This window comes from Labrus bergylta, chromosome 22 (genome assembly GCF_963930695.1).
Source record: "Labrus bergylta chromosome 22, fLabBer1.1, whole genome shotgun sequence".
Lineage (NCBI taxonomy): Eukaryota > Metazoa > Chordata > Actinopteri > Labriformes > Labridae > Labrus > Labrus bergylta.
In genome coordinates, this window is record NC_089216.1 from 9534051 (window position 1) to 9551813 (window position 17763).

General features: G+C 44.6%; 1 protein-coding gene and 1 long non-coding RNA gene across 2 annotated transcripts in view; both read left to right on the forward strand.

The window, feature by feature from the left end:
- Positions 1 to 7108, forward strand: part of adgra3 (adhesion G protein-coupled receptor A3) — a 32024-nt gene extending 24916 nt beyond the window's left edge. The window contains exons 11-19 of the mRNA XM_065950532.1: positions 99 to 257; positions 608 to 775; positions 877 to 1084; positions 1260 to 1468; positions 1999 to 2123; positions 2506 to 2629; positions 3202 to 3347; positions 4629 to 4724; positions 5363 to 7108. Coding sequence (XP_065806604.1) covers positions 99 to 257; positions 608 to 775; positions 877 to 1084; positions 1260 to 1468; positions 1999 to 2123; positions 2506 to 2629; positions 3202 to 3347; positions 4629 to 4724; positions 5363 to 6806 — 2679 coding nt within the window. The 3' untranslated portion in view covers positions 6807 to 7108. The remainder of the gene's footprint in view (positions 1 to 98; positions 258 to 607; positions 776 to 876; positions 1085 to 1259; positions 1469 to 1998; positions 2124 to 2505; positions 2630 to 3201; positions 3348 to 4628; positions 4725 to 5362) is intronic.
- Positions 7109 to 12285: 5177 nt separating this feature from the next.
- Positions 12286 to 15490, forward strand: LOC114920151 (uncharacterized). The gene is made up of 3 exons (XR_010664959.1): positions 12286 to 12548; positions 13044 to 13202; positions 13629 to 15490. It is a non-coding gene; the product is annotated as an uncharacterized lncRNA (long non-coding RNA).
- The last annotated feature ends 2273 nt before the right edge of the window (positions 15491 to 17763 follow it).

Below are 17763 nucleotides of genomic sequence, written 5' to 3' on the forward strand. Positions count from 1 at the left end.
CACTCGTGTCGTTTAAAATAGAAACTGTTGAGCTGCTGCATGTAGAATGTCAATGTTTCCAGGTCAATGGAGCTATAATAAAAAATGTTGTGTTCCAGCTGGGTGACGTGATGGTTAACATGGCCAGTAACTTGATGCTGGCTGATGAGCGGGTGCTCTGGATGGCTCAGCGGGAAGCCATGACCTGTTCCCGCATCATCACCTGCCTCCAGAAGATCGCAGCCTACCGTCTGGCTACAGCCCAGGCCTTCTTTCTGGTTAGTATCTGTAGCCCACTGCCGCTTCATACTTTTAAGGTCATTAAATCAATGCAAACATCTGCAGACAGCAAGACAGATGTGTTGCTAAGTCACCTGCTTCTGATACAAAAGCTCAGTGCATTTCTGCATGGCCATCCACTGTGTTTGTCTTGATAGTCCAGGTAACATTGGCTGTTCTAGGTCAGGCTCTAGAAACAACTTTTCTTGTGTTTCTGTTGATGTATCGGACCTTCATGAGTCTTGCCGTACCTACTTCTTTGGAATCTTCACTTGTCTTTGCTCCTCCATGATAAAAACTAAGGCCCCCCCCTGTCGTATTGTCACGTTTGTTCCCATTGTCCTTCCAGAATTCTCCCAACATAGCACTGGAGGCCCACGCTGTCAGGGCCAACGACTGGAATGGCATGACATGCATGTTGTTCCAGAGGCCCACCCCTGAGCGCACGCCCGGACAGGACCGCCAACTCACCTTCAAATGCAACACAACCAGCGCCTTCTCCAGCATCCTGCACAAGGTCAGCTGAGATAATTACACATGACTAGAGCTGTCAGCTATGTTTTTCTTTTTTTTTTTTGATAGATGCAGCAAGTGATGGTGTCTTTTGTTCTTTTTTAGAGTACCATTATTGAGGCTTCCCTGCAGCTCCCTCAGTCTCTCTTTACCCAGGCTGCAGTCCCTGGTCAGGTAGACGACACGGTCTACAAACTCCATCTACTGGGCTTCCGCAATGGCAAGTTCTTTCCCTCCACCGGTAACTCTTCCCTGCTGGCTGATGGAGGGAAGAGGAGGAGTGTGGCCACCCCTGTCATCATGGCCAAGATAGGTAAGCCTTCATGTGTGAACACAGTTGGAACAAGTTTCTGTTTTATCAGAAAAGGAAAAACTGATTAAGTCAAACCAAAACGTACAAGATCTTTCTGGCCGCTCTGCCTATCTTTGTAGAATGTTTTTTTTGTGTGTTTGCCTGGCTCCCATGCCCTGCCTGTGTTTTCTTCTAGATGGCATGTCCCTGCGTGTCCTAAAGACGCCCGTTAACATCACCCTGCGACGCTTCGCCCGCGGTTCAGACGCCATGTCTGCTTCCTGGAACTTCAGCCTGGTGGGGGGTCACGGAGGTTGGCAAAGTGATGGCTGCCGCATCCTGGACCACCATGACAACTTCACCACCATATCCTGCAACTCTCTTGGCAACTATGGACTGCTAATGGTAGGTTCTTTTTGTTTGTTAGCTTAGAAAACATTCCTCTTTAGCTCATTTGCTCTCTAGTGACTATTCGGAAGTATTGCCTGCCATATAAAAGGTTGTCAAAGTCAAAGTCAACTTTATTGTCAATTTCAAAATATGCCAGACATACAGTGGAATCGAAATTGCGTTTGTCTCCGTCCCGCGGTGCAATACAACCAAAATAAGGTAATAAAGAGATAAGGTAAAATAGGTGAAATAAAATAAGGTAAAAATAAGATAGATAATATTTACAGTCATAAATTCTAAATTGTGCAAAAGGTACAAAATGGTAAATAAAATAAATAAAGAAAATTTAAAGAAAAAGTAAACTTGTGCAATGTGTACTGAGTGTACTTTTGAATAGTTAGTTATAGAGATAAACAAAATCAAAAATTGTCCTGCAGTAGAGTGCAGAACACTTTGGGACTGGGACTTTTTTATGTCTTTAACCATTACAGGTATGGTATCATGAACAAAATGACCTAGATTGAGAATTTGAATCTGTCATGCAGGACCTCAGCAGTGTGGAGTATTTCTCTCCAAGCATCCAGCCCCTTCACCCAGTCATCTACGCCACTGCTATCATACTGCTGCTGTGTCTGCTCACTGTTATGATCAGCTACATCTACCATCACAGGTAAGAACACATCAGTACTGTTTTTATTTTTTTGAGCCATTTTTGCCTTCATTGGATAAAACAGCTGAAGAGAGACAGGAAACGTTGGGAGGAGAGAGTGGGGGATGACATGCAGCAAAGGGCTGAGGTCTGATTCAAACCAACGACTAAAGCCTCTGTACATGCGGTGCCCTAGGCTTTTAATGCGCCCCTTCAACACCTAAAACCTACCCCTCATAGATATTGACATGTAACCCAGCCCTTATGGGTTGGTTAGAATAAAGAGCTATCCTCCAGATCAATGTCAACAGAAACTACTGTCCCATCATAAAGTCATCTTGCATGGCAGAATTTTCTTTTCCTTTTTAACTTGGTGATTGATTTTCTGATTCTGTGACTACAGGTCCGTCCGTGTGAGCCGCAAGTTTTGGCACATGCTGGTCAACCTCTGCTTCCACATCTCCCTCACCTGCGGCGTCTTTGTAGGCGGCATAAATCAAACGCGACATGCGAGCGTCTGCCAGGCAGTGAGTATACACCACCCGCACACCATCAGCCCTCCTGCTGTTCCTGCTTTCCTCTAAAGCTAATAGTCAGCAGGGGAAGAAAAAAAAAAAAAAAGGGAAAACGTGTGTCAAAAGTTTTCAAGGAAAAAAGGCATTGAAAAAGTTCACTCTGCTTATAGACCTTGTGGAAACAGTAAAAGATGCATAGAAGGATACAGTCGATCGTTTCCATGGCTAGAGGCAGTACCGCTCCTCTCTTCATGGTGTTGCACTGAGACACATCACTTCTCCATTTTTCATCACACAGAGTACCTGGATGAAAGATGAAAGAAGGGAACTTCTTGTTTATTTATTTAATCCCCTCTGGCATGCATTTCTATCTCACTGGATGATTTTTCAGCACAGCCTGATGACATACTCAATACCAAATTGCTCAAGGATCACATTGCCGTTTAAGAAGCTCCAATGAACCACACTTCATCATTTTTATTTTATTGGTCAAACTTTGCATCAGGGGCATTCTATCGCTCTGCTGTAGGAGATGACTCACATTCCTTTAGCTTTAATAATAACGATGATGCAATCTGTTCTAGGTGGGCATCCTGCTGCACTACTCGACGCTGGCTACGGCCCTTTGGGTGGGTGTCACCGCACGCAACATTTACAAACAGGTGACGCGCAAGGCCAAGCGCTACGAGGAGCTGGATGAGCCTCCTCCACCGCCGCGGCCCATGCTGAGGTACGACACCAACACTCTGACAGATGTGGGATACAAGTATTTGTCTTGACTTGTAGTTTAAGTTGAAGCTTTGTGCAGCTGCTTGAACATTTTAGGCCGTTCAGACATCTTGTAACATGTGAGTAAAGTCACTTTTATGTTTACCCAGCATGCCTCGACGCGAGCACCAAGCACTACAAACAGGATGAGCTTTAGAGGAGTTAATTAGAGCCTTCATCCTGTCCTGGTTTGTTGCTTGTTGCAGATACAATCCTGACAGTCTGACATGAAAGTCTACACTCATGAGTTTCTCTTTTAAACCTGTCCCAACATTTTCATGCTGATATAAACCATACTTTGGTTTCTAACAGTTAAGAAATGTCTTCTCTTTTGTTTCTTTATCTTTATTAGCAGGCAACCTCCCTATGTTATCATTTGTTGTGTTTATGTAAATGTTACCTTCCTGTGGACTACATGTGTAAATGAGCATTCTGACTAATTCTTCCTGCGTGTTCATATCCTCTGTGTGCTTTTATGATGCTTATTGACTTGCTCTGTCACTATAGAACAATCACAGACACCCCCACACACACACACACACACACACACACACACACACACACACACACACACACACACACACACACACACACACACAGGAGAAATGTTTCCCTCTCTGCCAGCGTTCCTAATCACTCAGTGAATCATACCATCATCCTCCCCTGCCTCTCTGTTTCAAGAGGCAGAGGAGGGTGCACACTTGAGAGTTCTGTTTTATCTTGCATACATTTATACAACTTTAAGAAGCTCTTACTGTGCGGTGCGTTGCATATGCGCTCCGCCATGAAGCGGCCTTTAAATGGGCTCGTGTGGTCACATGGTTTGAGACATTTCGTCAAATGTGTGTTTTCTCTTCACCTCCACATAAGTATTGTTGTGGCTCAATACAAATGTTGATACACATGTTTAAAGTATTTTTAATGTTTATAATATGTGAGCTTCAAAGGGTCAAATTCTTGAATTGATTCTTATTACAAAGGTAGGTCATTCTTAACAGACAGTGGGAGGGGCTTCTGGTGTAAAGATGGCTGCCTTGTACTTTAGAGTTAGAACATATTTTTCTCTATCCCTACAGAAAGAATGGATGAGTTTCTGTGAGTTTCCTCGGAAGTGAAAGTGCTCCTGTTTGTTGGTTAAACTGCCACATGGTGTCACTGCAGAGGCCAAAAATACTGCAAGACTTCTCTGCAGGAAATATAAAAGATCAATCTGCAATCCACCTCTCTGTGCTCTCTCCTAAAGGTTCTACTTAATCGGCGGAGGGATACCCATCATCGTCTGTGGGATCACTGCAGCAGCTAACATCAAAAACTACGGCAGCAGGACCAACGCACCATAGTGAGTACTGTCTGCACAGAGAGCGATTCAAGTGTGCTCATTGTATTTCAGTCTCGTTTTATCGGGCATTGGTTCAATTAAAAATAAATAAAAAACTCCAATCCCCAAGATATTTAACTTTCAGTCCTCAGGAGGGGTTGGAACGAGGTATCGACCTCTGTGTTGCTTTAGTAAATAACGGATATTCTTATGAGGGAAGGAAAAGTTTATTCCCTGAAGTTGTGATTATAGAGGCCTATTAACAGTGAGTGCATCCAAGCAACAAGCATCTGCTGCCAGTTTACAGCAAGCCCCCCTCCTCCTCCTCCCCCCCTTCACGGTTGTAGCTGTTTAGATTGCGCAAGGTGGAGGACTAATTGAGAAATCTGGACCCGAATCCTTCTGAAGCCTTTGGAGTTTAATTAATTTTCGTTGCAATGAATCCAGCCTTTTGTTGTTAAACGTAAAGGGACTGCTTCTGAGAAAGTGTTTTAAAGAGTCATTTGAAGTTTTCAAAGTAAACCAGAGTGTCATCAGAATATGTGCAGGAGATTTGTATGGTTTTTAAATCAGTTCGGATGTCTTTTTATTCCTTTTTATGAAGTGCTATGTGATTCAAATCACTGCTGATTCTGATTGCTTTTGTGTGTCTCTTCCAGCTGCTGGATGGCCTGGGAGCCCAGTATCGGGGCTTTCTACGGCCCAGTGGGATTCATCGTCTTCGTAGACTGCATGTACTTCCTCAGCATCCTGCTCCAGTTGCGGCGGCACCCCGAACGCCGCTACGAGCTCAAGGAGACGTCGGAGGAGCAGCAGCACCTTGCTTCAGCCCACCCAGAGCCTGCAGCTGACTCCCACCCCCTGACTCTCCATCTCCAGCCTCACGACGCGTCCTCCTCCATCGTTTCTGCTCCCCACGCTGTGCCGCTCTCCGCCCTGGAGAACGAGCACACCTTTGTCGCTCAGCTGATGGGTGCAGCGGGGGCACTGGGCCTGTATGCCGCCCTTTGGGTGTTCGGAGCCATGGCTGTGTCACAGGAGCACCCATTTGATTTAGCCTTCACCTGCCTGTTTGGGGCTGCCGCGCTGGCTTTAGGGGCGTTCATGGTGGCTCATCACTGTGTTAACAGGCAGGATATGAAGCGTTACTGGTCCCAGGCTTGTTGCTCAGGGAGACGAGCGTATTTGGCGCAGGAGGATGTGCTTCTCCCGCAGCCGGGTGTGGCGATGACATCCACCTCGGGATCAGCCGACAAGCCCGACGGGGAGTCGACCAAATGCGGCCACAGCAGCGCAGAATCTTCTTATACGAACAAGAGCGCACCGAGCATGCGCAACTCCGCCCACGGCAGCAAACTGACCAATCTGCACGCCGAGGCAGCTCAGTGCAAGTCTGCCTCGGCGCCAGTGGCCGCGAATGGTGGCGCCATTCTCGACAACAGCCTGACTGAACATTCAGTAGACAATGAGATAAAAATGCACGTAGCGCCGGTTGAGGTTCAGTTCCGCCCCGTGAACAACATCACGAATCCAGCAGCTGTCCCAAACGGACACGCGAGCAGGCATCACAAAAACCGAGCGCGGGCGCACAGAGCGAGCCGCCTCACGGTGCTGCGAGAGTACGCCTACGACGTGCCGACGAGCGTGGAGGGCAGCGTGCAGAGCGCCCCCCAGAGGCGGCACCACCATTACGACATGGCTGCGAGGAACAGCCGCAGAGCCGCCTACATGGCCTACAGGGAGCGGCATCAGAGCCAGATGCAGCAGGACAGCAGCGACAGCGCCAGCCTGCCGCGCCGCTCTCGATGCGCGGATAAAGGAGGCGGAGGGGAGGGCGGCGCTCCGGGGAACGGCTCAGCGGCGACCGTAGAGACTGAGGAGAAGGAGGCGACTGCTGCCACGTCGAGCTCCAGTAAAGAGTCGGCTCCCCAGAAGCAGCCCGGCAGCACAGAACTAGAAAGTCAGCCCAAGTCTTACGGGCTCAACCTTATCACTCAAAATGGCGGCACGGTGAAAGAAAACGGACAGCCTGTGGCTTTAATTAGCTCAGAGAATACAGCGAGTATAAAGACCGGCCTGTGGAAACATGAAACTACCGTGTAGCGACAGTTTCCGTCCCTTGGACTGCTTTTACACTGTGAAATATCTTGTTGTTTTTTTTGATTGTGCTATTTAAGAACAATCAAACCGTTACTGCCACTGAACTGTGTTTGTAGATTCTTCTGTAAATGGTCTATTTTTATAACTTTTAATCCAAATCTTTTTATTCCATTTATCTGTACAAGAAACGACATGGGGCTGAGCTGTGACCCTGTGAATACAAAACCCTAACCATGGGGAGATGTTTTTTTTTTTCCATTTTCTAGTTTGTCCCAACTATAATAAAAACAAGTTTACAGATTGAATGTTTTTATTCTTGTGGTATCACCTCTCGGGTCCCTGCAGCCGGAGCAAAGGTGAGTCAGAGCTGTTTTGTTTCAAAGAATTACTCGCCCTGACGATATATGACAAGCTGGTAATTGGGTTTTTCACTGACCTTCAGGTGGCCTCGGGTTCCCTCTCTCTTCAGGGGAGCAGCACTTTAATTACGCCTGGCTGTGGCTCTGGGCTCCGTAGGTATTGTCTCACCGCCTGCTGGCAGATTTGATGGGTGCAGCACACATTCTGAGCGCCTGCAGATTTGATGCCCGGGCTGTGATTGACAGCTGACTTCGCAGGTGCAAAGTGAAGCTGCGGTGAGAATAACGGATAATGAGAGGAATGTAACTTTTTCCTCCTTCTCCTGATTCCATTCTGTCTCCTGCACAGCAGACAGCTGAACCAGAGTCCACTCACAGCTTGACATCTCTGTTGGGGAGTGAGTTTAGAACAGACACAAAGTGTGGTGGAAGTTCAGCTGCTGACTGTGCTGATATAGATTTTGATCTGTTGCAGGCTAAAGAAGCTGGCTTGGGGAGGAGGGGGGGGGGGGGGGGGATGTGTCACCGTTTATTTGTCTGAGACACAGCATCACATCTCTGCTTTTGTAAACCTTAAGTTCAGCTGAACACTGGTGGAAGAAATACTCAGACCCTCTACTTTTGTAAGCGTACCAATGCAGCTTTGTTGAAATTCCCGAAAGCTTGAGGCACCACGTATGCAGAGACTCAAGTTCTCATCACATGCTGCAGGTTCAATTCTCTGTCTCGGCCACTAATGCATACCCCCCCCCCCTCCTCCTTACACATATGCCATCTCTCTTCAGTTATCAAAAAGGATCAATTTATAGTATATTGAAACAAATACTGCAGCTAAATATGGTGCATGTGATGCACATAAAATAGCACAATATGAAGTGTTTTGCTTGCTTTTTTTCAACATATATTTCTTTGCATTTTTTCATGCCTTTATTTGATAGGACAGTGGATAGACGTAGGAAACCAGGGAGATTTGGGAAGGTCATGCAATAAAGTAGCCACAGGTCAGATTTGAACCTGGGCCGTCCGCTTGAAATAAGACGGCCTTTGTACATGGGGCGTGAGCTAACCGCTAGGCCATGAGCAGCACTGCTTGATTTTTTTTTTCTCCAAATTTTTAATTTGAGTCTGTGGACAAAGCAGTAACACTTATCATTTTGCTTATTTGAAGTGACAATGAACAAAGATACTGCTGTGTTTTTTTTTACAGTCAGACGTAGATTGATGTAGCTCATAGGGGCATCAGTAAATTCAGTCTTTGTCATTATCAGACAAAATGCCTTACATGAGCTTTAAGTAGGATATTGTGTGAAAATGCATACTTGAACTATCAATCTCTTATTTTGAAGGTGCAATTTTTTTTTTTAGATATTTATTTAAGGGCTTATATGCCTCCATCTAGATGCAGGACAGTGGACAGTGAGAGAAGTCTGGGAGAGGGAGAGTGGTAAACCACCTGCGGGGGAAAGGAGCCACAGGAGTCAGAATCAAACCCTGGCCGCCCGCCTGTTGGACCACAGCCTCCGCACATGGAGCGCAACGCACCAACCACCAGGCTACTTGCTGCGTTGTCATGCTGCAATATAAAATTTTTTTTTCAGTAATGGTCATCCCAGTCAGAGAGGAAGCAGTGCTCCAACAACTCCACTTTCTCATTAGCGGCACATTAATAAAAGGCATATTTCACTCAGGCAGAGATGTATTGCTCGGCCCAGCTTGGATGTGACAAATTATAATAAGACTTCTGAATTATGTAGCGAGCAGTTCCGCCTTGATTGGTGGCATCCTCGCTCATTCCCTGCAGGCCTGAGAGAGTGATCTTCAAGTAATTGCCATGGTTCTTAGCGGTCGGTGCCATCTGTCAGAGAGTTCATCTGAGGTCGTCAGCGAGTCGGGAATGTCAATGTGACCATGTTTGTTCTGCGTGGGAAAAAGCTCATCAAGGCAAATAAACTGATTGGATCTCTGCACAGAGATCTCAGGGACACCTTGGGCACAAATCGATTATAAATTAAGATAAAACTATCCATTTAGATCTTTTTTTTTTTTAAGTCTCACTCGGATGTCTTAAACACCTTTGATTCTCTCGTCTTTTATTTTATTATTTCCAACACCTAAAGCCTCAGATAAACAGGCTATTTTCAGCTGCGTCATGATCTCTTCTGCTCCTTATCTGAGCACGATTCCTAACCAGGAGGCCCAGGGACGACAAAAAATCAGACAACTGATGAGATGTTTACATTTTCCTATCTGCTTGTAGCGCCTGAAGGAAGCATCTGCCTCTGTTGTGGAAACATGCCACAGAGATGAAGATGAATACTTCTTAGGGAGTGAAGCCATCTGACTGTGTTGATTAAGCTGCTCTGGCCGTCCAGGGAAACCGGATTTATTTATTCTTTACCTGCAGTTTGGAATGATTGATTAGCATTTAGGGGTCGTTGTGATTATTAGTGTCAATGTCAAGCAGCAGTCTGCAGTGTTAATTGGGGGAATTTTTGCAGTTTGGGATTTTTATGTGGACTTTATTTAAATGCCTGCTAATGAGGCAAAGCTGCATCAGCACGCAAGCTGTGTTTCAGTGAAAGGTCAGGGCTTTTTGCAATGTAAGCACCTTGTTTTCAGCACACAAAGTTACATAATACTCCAAAAACGTCCTTTTTAACACAACATGCTTAACATAAACTCGCCTTCAAACTGCAGAAATACTATAATGTCATTAAATGTTTTGGAAAAAGCCAAAAATTATAATATAAGAGCAGTTTGGTGTTTTAAGGAATCAAAAATGTACAATAATTTGCAAGGTGATCTTTGCCCAAGTTTAACTTTGACGTTTGAGCTCACATTTATTTTACTGTCCTTCGACTTCTCAAACAAACACGCCGCGCACCTCGGATATTATGCTAACGTTTTAACTGTGTGTTTAAGTGAATTGAAGAGATATCAGCACAGTCCCCGCATTAAACACGGCACAGAGACCTTGTCCAAACCAAAAAAAATATATCATGATTAAACTTTGGGCAGCATCTGTGGGGAGGACAGGAATAGATGTTCATTGATCTCAAGGGGGAGAGCAGGGGAGGTCTGTGCTTCTGCTTTGATATCATTAGATCAGAATCTTATTTGAATGTGGGTGAATAGAAATAGTTTCCCAATGAGACCTTTCAAGTTAAAATGATTTCTCTGTATTTGGAGAACTTGGAATTTAATTATACGTAAGAATAATATTTATATTCGTTTGTCTCCTCTGTTCAAAGAGCTGACAGTTGTCTTGGCTTGCTAAACTGAAAATCTGATTTATTCTGGATTTCTCTTTTCATGGTTGGATTTATTGTCATGTGTAGAGAGCTTGTTCTTTTGTGCAGATACAGTGTGTGTTGAAAGTCTCTTGATATCTGGCGTGTGTACAGAGTTTCATAAGACAATGTATTGTGAATACTGCAGTTTGTGAGCATGGACTCAAGAGAGATAAAAACGTGTTGTATGTACAGGCAGCGTTTGTCTGCAGACTCTCATTTTAACAGGCAGCATCCCAAAGTGTGTTGACTTGCTGCAGACTTATGTAACTGTCTAAACTGTTGGTGGCATGTAGGGAAAGTACAGAGTTTTAAAGACCGCTTATCCACACTTTGGAAACCACTATTGAAAAGTTGAGTAGCCTAAGACATGCCAAACAAAGCACACTGTCAAAGAGACTCCATAAATGTAGTTTGTGCCAATAGACTGGATTTGCTGTATGTGTAGAGTCTTGTGGACTTTTGCCTTTCTCCTGAAAGTAAACTTTGGTTGTTTGTGGTTAAGGTTTTGGTAACTTTGGTCAATAAATCAGAAAACACAACCGAGCAGCTGCAAGTTTTCTTCTTGCTGTTTTAGCTGGACACTTTAACCTGCTGCTGGAGATTATAAAATAGCTTTATTTTCCAGGTTTTGAAATCTCTCTTGCAATAAAGATATTCCACTGTATCTTACACGGCTTATGCATTGGCATAAATATCAAGAAAAACCAGCAGGGGTTCACTTGCACATATACCCACCTTGGATCCCACCTCTTCGGTACTTGTGGAAAGCATCCAGAAGAATGATCACTTAGCTCCTCTCTCCTCAGAGTTCAGGCTCAAGCAGCTGAAAAGGCGTCCTGTTTGAGACCATGGACGCTCTACAACACCTACAAAAAGAACATCGCAAGGAGTAACAGTAAAATCTACTCCAACGATCGTGAGCTGTTTAAAGCTTGCAATGACATCAATGTCAGATATGACAAGGCTCAGTTATGCAGAAGCTGAACCCGGGCAATATTTCACCTTTTCCAAAATTCACAATTACTGGTCACTAAAATCTTCTATCCTCCAATTCTTTAACAGTTTCTGTCCAATTACAGTCTGAATTATTTATCATTTTGTTTTGTTTACTTGCTGTGAAATTGGCACGTTATCCCCTTGCCTGCATGGGTTTCCAAAGACATGCAGTACAGGTTCCTTGGCTACTCTAAACAACTACTAATTAAGTCCTCAAGGCCTTTCCAGCCTTTACGCTGATTGGACTGTAAACAATGCAGCGCACAGAAAGGGTACTGTTGGCTGGAAGTCAGTCATCATTAGCTGCAAGCCACACCAGAATGCCAAAAAAGTTAGCAGTAATCTCTAAAGGCGCGTACTCTCGACAGACGATAATTGACGGATGATATCTGATCAGTAACAGATTTAACAAGTATAAAATCAGATGCTGATGCTATAAATTGTTTCCTGTCAGCAGAGGTCCCAAATCAAACCACCTCCTCGATCTCAGTCACATTTAACAGCGGGACAGCATTAAGCACTCGAACACGCCTTCAAGACTCTGTGAGTAAAGATTGTTATTGGATCATACAAGGGATAACATTTAAAGAATGCTGTAATGTCAAGCACTATAGCTCCCCCTTGTGGTTTGAAAACCCAACTTTTCATTGCTTTTACCTTAATTTATTAATTTATTTTTATATTCTAATTGAATCCCTGAGGTAAATTCTGGTTAACACTCTGTTATTGAGAGACATGCTTCTCCCACACATTGACCAGGAATACACACATAAGCACAAACGAGACCGATGACATTCATGCTGGTGAAGTTCAGAGCCTACCCCCCCCCCCCCCCCCCCCCGAAACAGACTGACTCCTACACTCCCTCCTGAAATCTCTGGTCCTTGTATAGTGGTCCACTGTCCATTGCCTGTACCAACATGTGGATTTGCAAGAAATCAAAGCAAATCCTTCACTGGGGAAGCCCCGTCCATTGAAAATATCTCCCAGAATATCTGCTGGTCTGCACAAATGATGCTGCCAACTTCTCAGTGGACATCATCTTTGTGGCTGAAATGATCGAGAAGATCGGCAAGTTTGTCGACAAGTTTAAAGATGTAAGTACTTCATGTGCTGCACTTGAAATGATTACACATCTCTGTAAAGTTTTTTAAAAAGCAGATGCAGCAAGTTGTGTATCACCCCCTTTTTGAAGGACAAATAGATGGATGCTCGACAGCTGTTTGTTGTCATGTTGTTTAATGAGGAAGGATGTCCCGTCACCACTTTCGGCACAGCTGGAGGCTAAAAGAAAGAAAAGTGGAGGAGCTCCTAACATGTTGTAACGACTGCAGGCGAGCAGTGTATGAAAGTTTATTTTGGCGTCAACATGCTTAAAATGTGTTTCTAATAGTCACCCTGCCACAGCCAGACGAGTATCTCCCTCAGGTCTGTGTTTAATGCTGTTTGATGCAAACAAGATGCAGGCTGAACAGATCCGCTCCTTATGCTTCCACTCGTGTCGTTTAAAATAGAAACTGTTGAGCTGCTGCATGTAGAATGTCAATGTTTCCAGGTCAATGGAGCTATAATAAAAAAATGTTGTGTTCCAGCTGGGTGACGTGATGGTTAACATGGCCAGTAACTTGATGCTGGCTGATGAGCGGGTGCTCTGGATGGCTCAGCGGGAAGCCATGACCTGTTCCCGCATCATCACCTGCCTCCAGAAGATCGCAGCCTACCGTCTGGCTACAGCCCAGGCCTTCTTTCTGGTTAGTATCTGTAGCCCACTGCCGCTTCATACTTTTAAGGTCATTAAATCAATGCAAACATCTGCAGACAGCAAGACAGATGTGTTGCTAAATCACCTGCTTCAGTGCATTTCTGCCTTTCCATTTGTGTTTGTCTTGATGAAAATCCATGCCGATGATACCATGGTACACCCTTTTATAAATACAGACTAGTGAGTCTAACTGATAAGAGATGACCAATGCTCATATTAAAAATCCCTGATTACACATATAGTGATTTATTGAGAGGCAAGGTAAGGCAGCTTTATTTGTGCAGCACGTCATACATTGGGCCGTTTCAAAGTGCTTTAAAGAGTAATAAAAAATAAATATCATATATACCTTTTGTTGTCAAAAAATATCAAACAGTGTGATTTTGACTTGATGGCGTCTTTTTTTTCTTACTAGAGCACCCGTTGTTGAGGCTTCCCTGCAGCTCCCTCAGTCTCTCTTTACCCAGGCTGCAGTCCCTGGTCAGGTAGACGACACGGTCTACAAGCTCCATCTACTGGGCTTCCGCAATGGCAAGTTCTTTCCCTCCACCGGTAACTCCTCCCTGCTGGCTGGTTACATTTGATAGGACAGGGGATAGATTAGGAAATCAGGGAGAGAGAGAGAGAGAGTGGGGAACGACGTGCAGGAAGAGAGCCGCAGGCCGGACTTGAACCCGGGCTGCCCACTTTGGAGGACTCTCATCCTGACCTCTAGGCCATCTGCTCCCTGGCAGATAACAGGTTTTTTAAAAATGTATTTCATCCCCTCTGGCAGAAAGTCATATCTGACAGGGGGATTTTTTTTCTGCTCAGGCTGATGATGACATACTCAACATGAAATTGCTCAAAAATCAACGAAAGCGAAAGATATTTAAAGTTATGGAATGACTAAGCAGTTTTCCATACTGGACATGTTATTTTATTTACATACCTTTTCTTGATTTTGCATGACCAAAGACAGAGTGGAGCAGTTTATGTGAGTTTCCTCCATGTTAAAGCGCTTGTGTTAGTTGGTTAAACCGCCACATGGTGTCACTGTAGAGACCTGAGACGAAAGAAAGAACCACCTCCCTGTGCTCTCTCCTAAAGGTTTCTACTTAATCGTCTGTGGGGTCGCTGCATCAGCTGCCAATAAAAACTACACCTGCAGGACACAACGCACCACAGTGAGTCCTCTCTGCATAGAGAGCGATTCAAGCTCCATATCTTGTGGTAATTTAGTGTTGTTTTATTCCCCTGAGATATTTAACATTCAGTCCTCAGGAGGGGTTGGAACGAGGTATCGACCTCTGTGTTGCTTGAGTAAATAACGGATATTCTTATGAGGGAAGGAAAAGTTTACTCCCTGAAGTTGTGATTATAGAGGCCTATTAACAGTGAGTGCATCCAAGCAACAAGCATCTGCTGCCAGTTTACAGCAAGCCCCCCTCCTCCTCCTCCCCCCTCCCCCCCTTCACAGTGGTAGCTGTTTAGATTGTGCAACATGGTGGACTAATTGAGAAATCTGGACCCGTATCCTTCTGAAGTCCTTGGAGTTTAATTAATTTTTTTTTTTGACAGAAAAGATGAATCCAGCCTTTTGTTGTTAAAAGTTAGGAGACTGCCTCTGTAAATATTCGATGGGAGAAGTTTTTAAAAGAGGCATTATGAGTTCTTGAAGTAAATGAAAATGTCGTCGGAACAGAGTTTTGGTATTGTTCTAAATAATTTATGATGCCAATTATTTGTGTGTGAAGTGCTTTTAGTTGTAAGTTAGTCCTGAATTCTGATTGCTTTTGTGTGTCTCTTCCAGCTGCTGGATGGCCTGGGAGCCCAGTATCTGGACTTTTCACGGCCCAGTGAGATTCATCGTCTTTGCGATGTACTTCCTCATCATCCTGCTCCAGTAAGGACGCCACCCCGAACGCCGCTACGAGCTCAAGGAGACGTCGGAGGAGCAGCAGCACCTTGCTTCAGCCCACCCAGAGCCTGCAGCTGACTCCCACCCCCTGACTCTCCATCTCCAGCCTCACGTCTCTCCCTTCCTATATTGTGTCCCCTCCCCATCCTGTGCTTGGAGGATGTGCTTCTTCCACAGATGATCCACCTCGGGATCAGCCGACAAGCTGAATCAGGACTCGACAAATGTGGCTACCCCCAGAGCAGACTCTTCTTCAAACTGCAAAAACTGCCCGGGCTGAGCTGTGACCCTGTGAATACAAAACCCTAACCATGGGGAGATGTTTTTTTTTTCCATTTTCTAGTTTGTCCCAACTATAATAAAAACAAGTTTACAGATTGAATGTTTTTATTCTTGTGGTATCACCTCTCGGGTCCCTGCAGCCGGAGCAAAGGTGAGTCAGAGCTGTTTTGTTTCAAAGAATTACTCGCCCTGACGATATATGACAAGCTGGTAATTGGGTTTTTCACTGACCTTCAGGTGGCCTCGGGTTCCCTCTCTCTTCAGGGGAGCAGCACTTTAATTACGCCTGGCTGTGGCTCTGGGCTCCGTAGGTATTGTCTCACCGCCTGCTGGCAGATTTGATGGGTGCAGCACACATTCTGAGCGCCTGCAGATTTGATGCCCGGGCTGTGATTGACAGCTGACTTCGCAGGTGCAAAGTGAAGCTGCGGTGAGAATAACGGATAATGAGAGGAATGTAACTTTTTCCTCCTTCTCCTGATTCCATTCTGTCTCCTGCACAGCAGACAGCTGAACCAGAGTCCACTCACAGCTTGACATCTCTGTTGGGGAGTGAGTTTAGAACAGACACAAAGTGTGGTGGAAGTTCAGCTGCTGACTGTGCTGATATAGATTTTGATCTGTTGCAGGCTTAAGAAGCTGGTTTGGGGAGGGGGAGGGGGGGGGGGGGGATGTGTCACCGTTTATTTGTCTGAGTCTGACACAGCATCACATCTCTGCTTTTGTAAACCTTAAGTTCAGCTGAACACTGGTGGAAGAAATATTCAGACCCTCTACTTTTGTAAGCGTACCAATGCAGCTTTGTTGAAATTCCCGAAAAACATAGAGTTCCAGTTTAGCTCAGTTGGTAGAGCAGCTGCACCATGTACAGAGATTGTCCTCAACACAATGGCTGCAGATGAGACTCCCGGTCTGGGCCCTTTTATGTAGTATACCCCACTCTCCACATTTCCTTTCTCTTTAGCTATCAATAAAGTCTAAAGCATTAAAATTAGAACCTATTCTGAAGTAAATTTGGCGCCGTTACAAACATCATATAGAAAAATATTTAATTGCATAACCAAATGTTAAAAATAACAAATTAGTATAGATAGTTCAAACCTCTTACAAGGACCTTTGACTTATTTAGAGATATGCATGTGCATAGACATAAACTCCTCAACTCTTTGAATTTGATAAACCTTTAAAAACGTTGATATCATCATGATTGATTCTACCAAATGATGTCCTTGAACTATCGTTCTCTTATTTTGAAGGTCATTCTGCAATTTAAAAACAATGATCAGTAATGGTCATCCCAGTCAGAGAGGAAGCAGTGCTCCAACAACTCCACTTTCTCATTAGCGGCACATTAATAAAAGGCATATTTCACTCAGGCAGAGATGTATTGCTCGGCCATCTTGGATGTGACAAATTATAATAAGACTTCTGAATTATGTAGCGAGCAGTTCCGCCTTGATTGGTGGCAGCCTCGCTCATTCCCTGCAGGCCTGAGAGAGTGATCTTCAAGTAATTGCCATGGTTCTTAGCGGTCGGTACCATCTGTCAGAGAGTTCATCTGAGGTCGTCAGCGAGTCGGGAATGTCAATGTGACCATGTTTGTTCTGCGTGGAAAAAAGCTCATCAAGGCAAATAAACTGATTGGATCTCTGCACAGAGATCTCAGGGACACCTTGGGCACAAATCGATTATAAATTAAGATAAAACTATCCATTTAGATCTTTTTTTTTTTAAGTCTCACTCGGATGTCTTAAACACCTTTGATTCTCTCGTCTTTTATTTTATTATTTCCAACACCTAAAGCCTCAGATAAACAGGCTATTTTCAGCTGCGTCATGATCTCTTCTGCTCCTTATCTGAGCACGATTCCTAACCAGGAGGCCCAGGGACGACAAAAAATCAGACAACTGATGAGATGTTTACGTTTTCCTATCTGCTTGTAGCGCCTGAAGGAAGCATCTGCCTCTGTTGTGGAAACATGCCACAGAGATGAAGACGAATACTTCTTTGTTCTTTTTAAGATTCATTTTGGGGGCTTTTTACGCCTTTACTGTCGAGACAGGACAGTGGATAGTGAATGAAATCAGGTAGAGATGCTGTGGAATGACATGCGAGAAAGGAGCAACCGGTCGGATTTGAACCCTGGTCGATTGCTACAGCCTCTGTACAGTACATTAGGCGCGCAAACTAACTGCAAGGCCACCAGCGCCCTCATTGATACTTCTTAAAGAGGGAAGCCTCCTGACTGTGTTGATCATAAAGCAGACTCTGGCCATCCAGGGAAAGCAGTTTTTTTTTTATTATCTGCAGGTTGCTAATCACTCAGAATCCTTCCAGGCCTGACATATAGATGGAAGCATTGATTAGC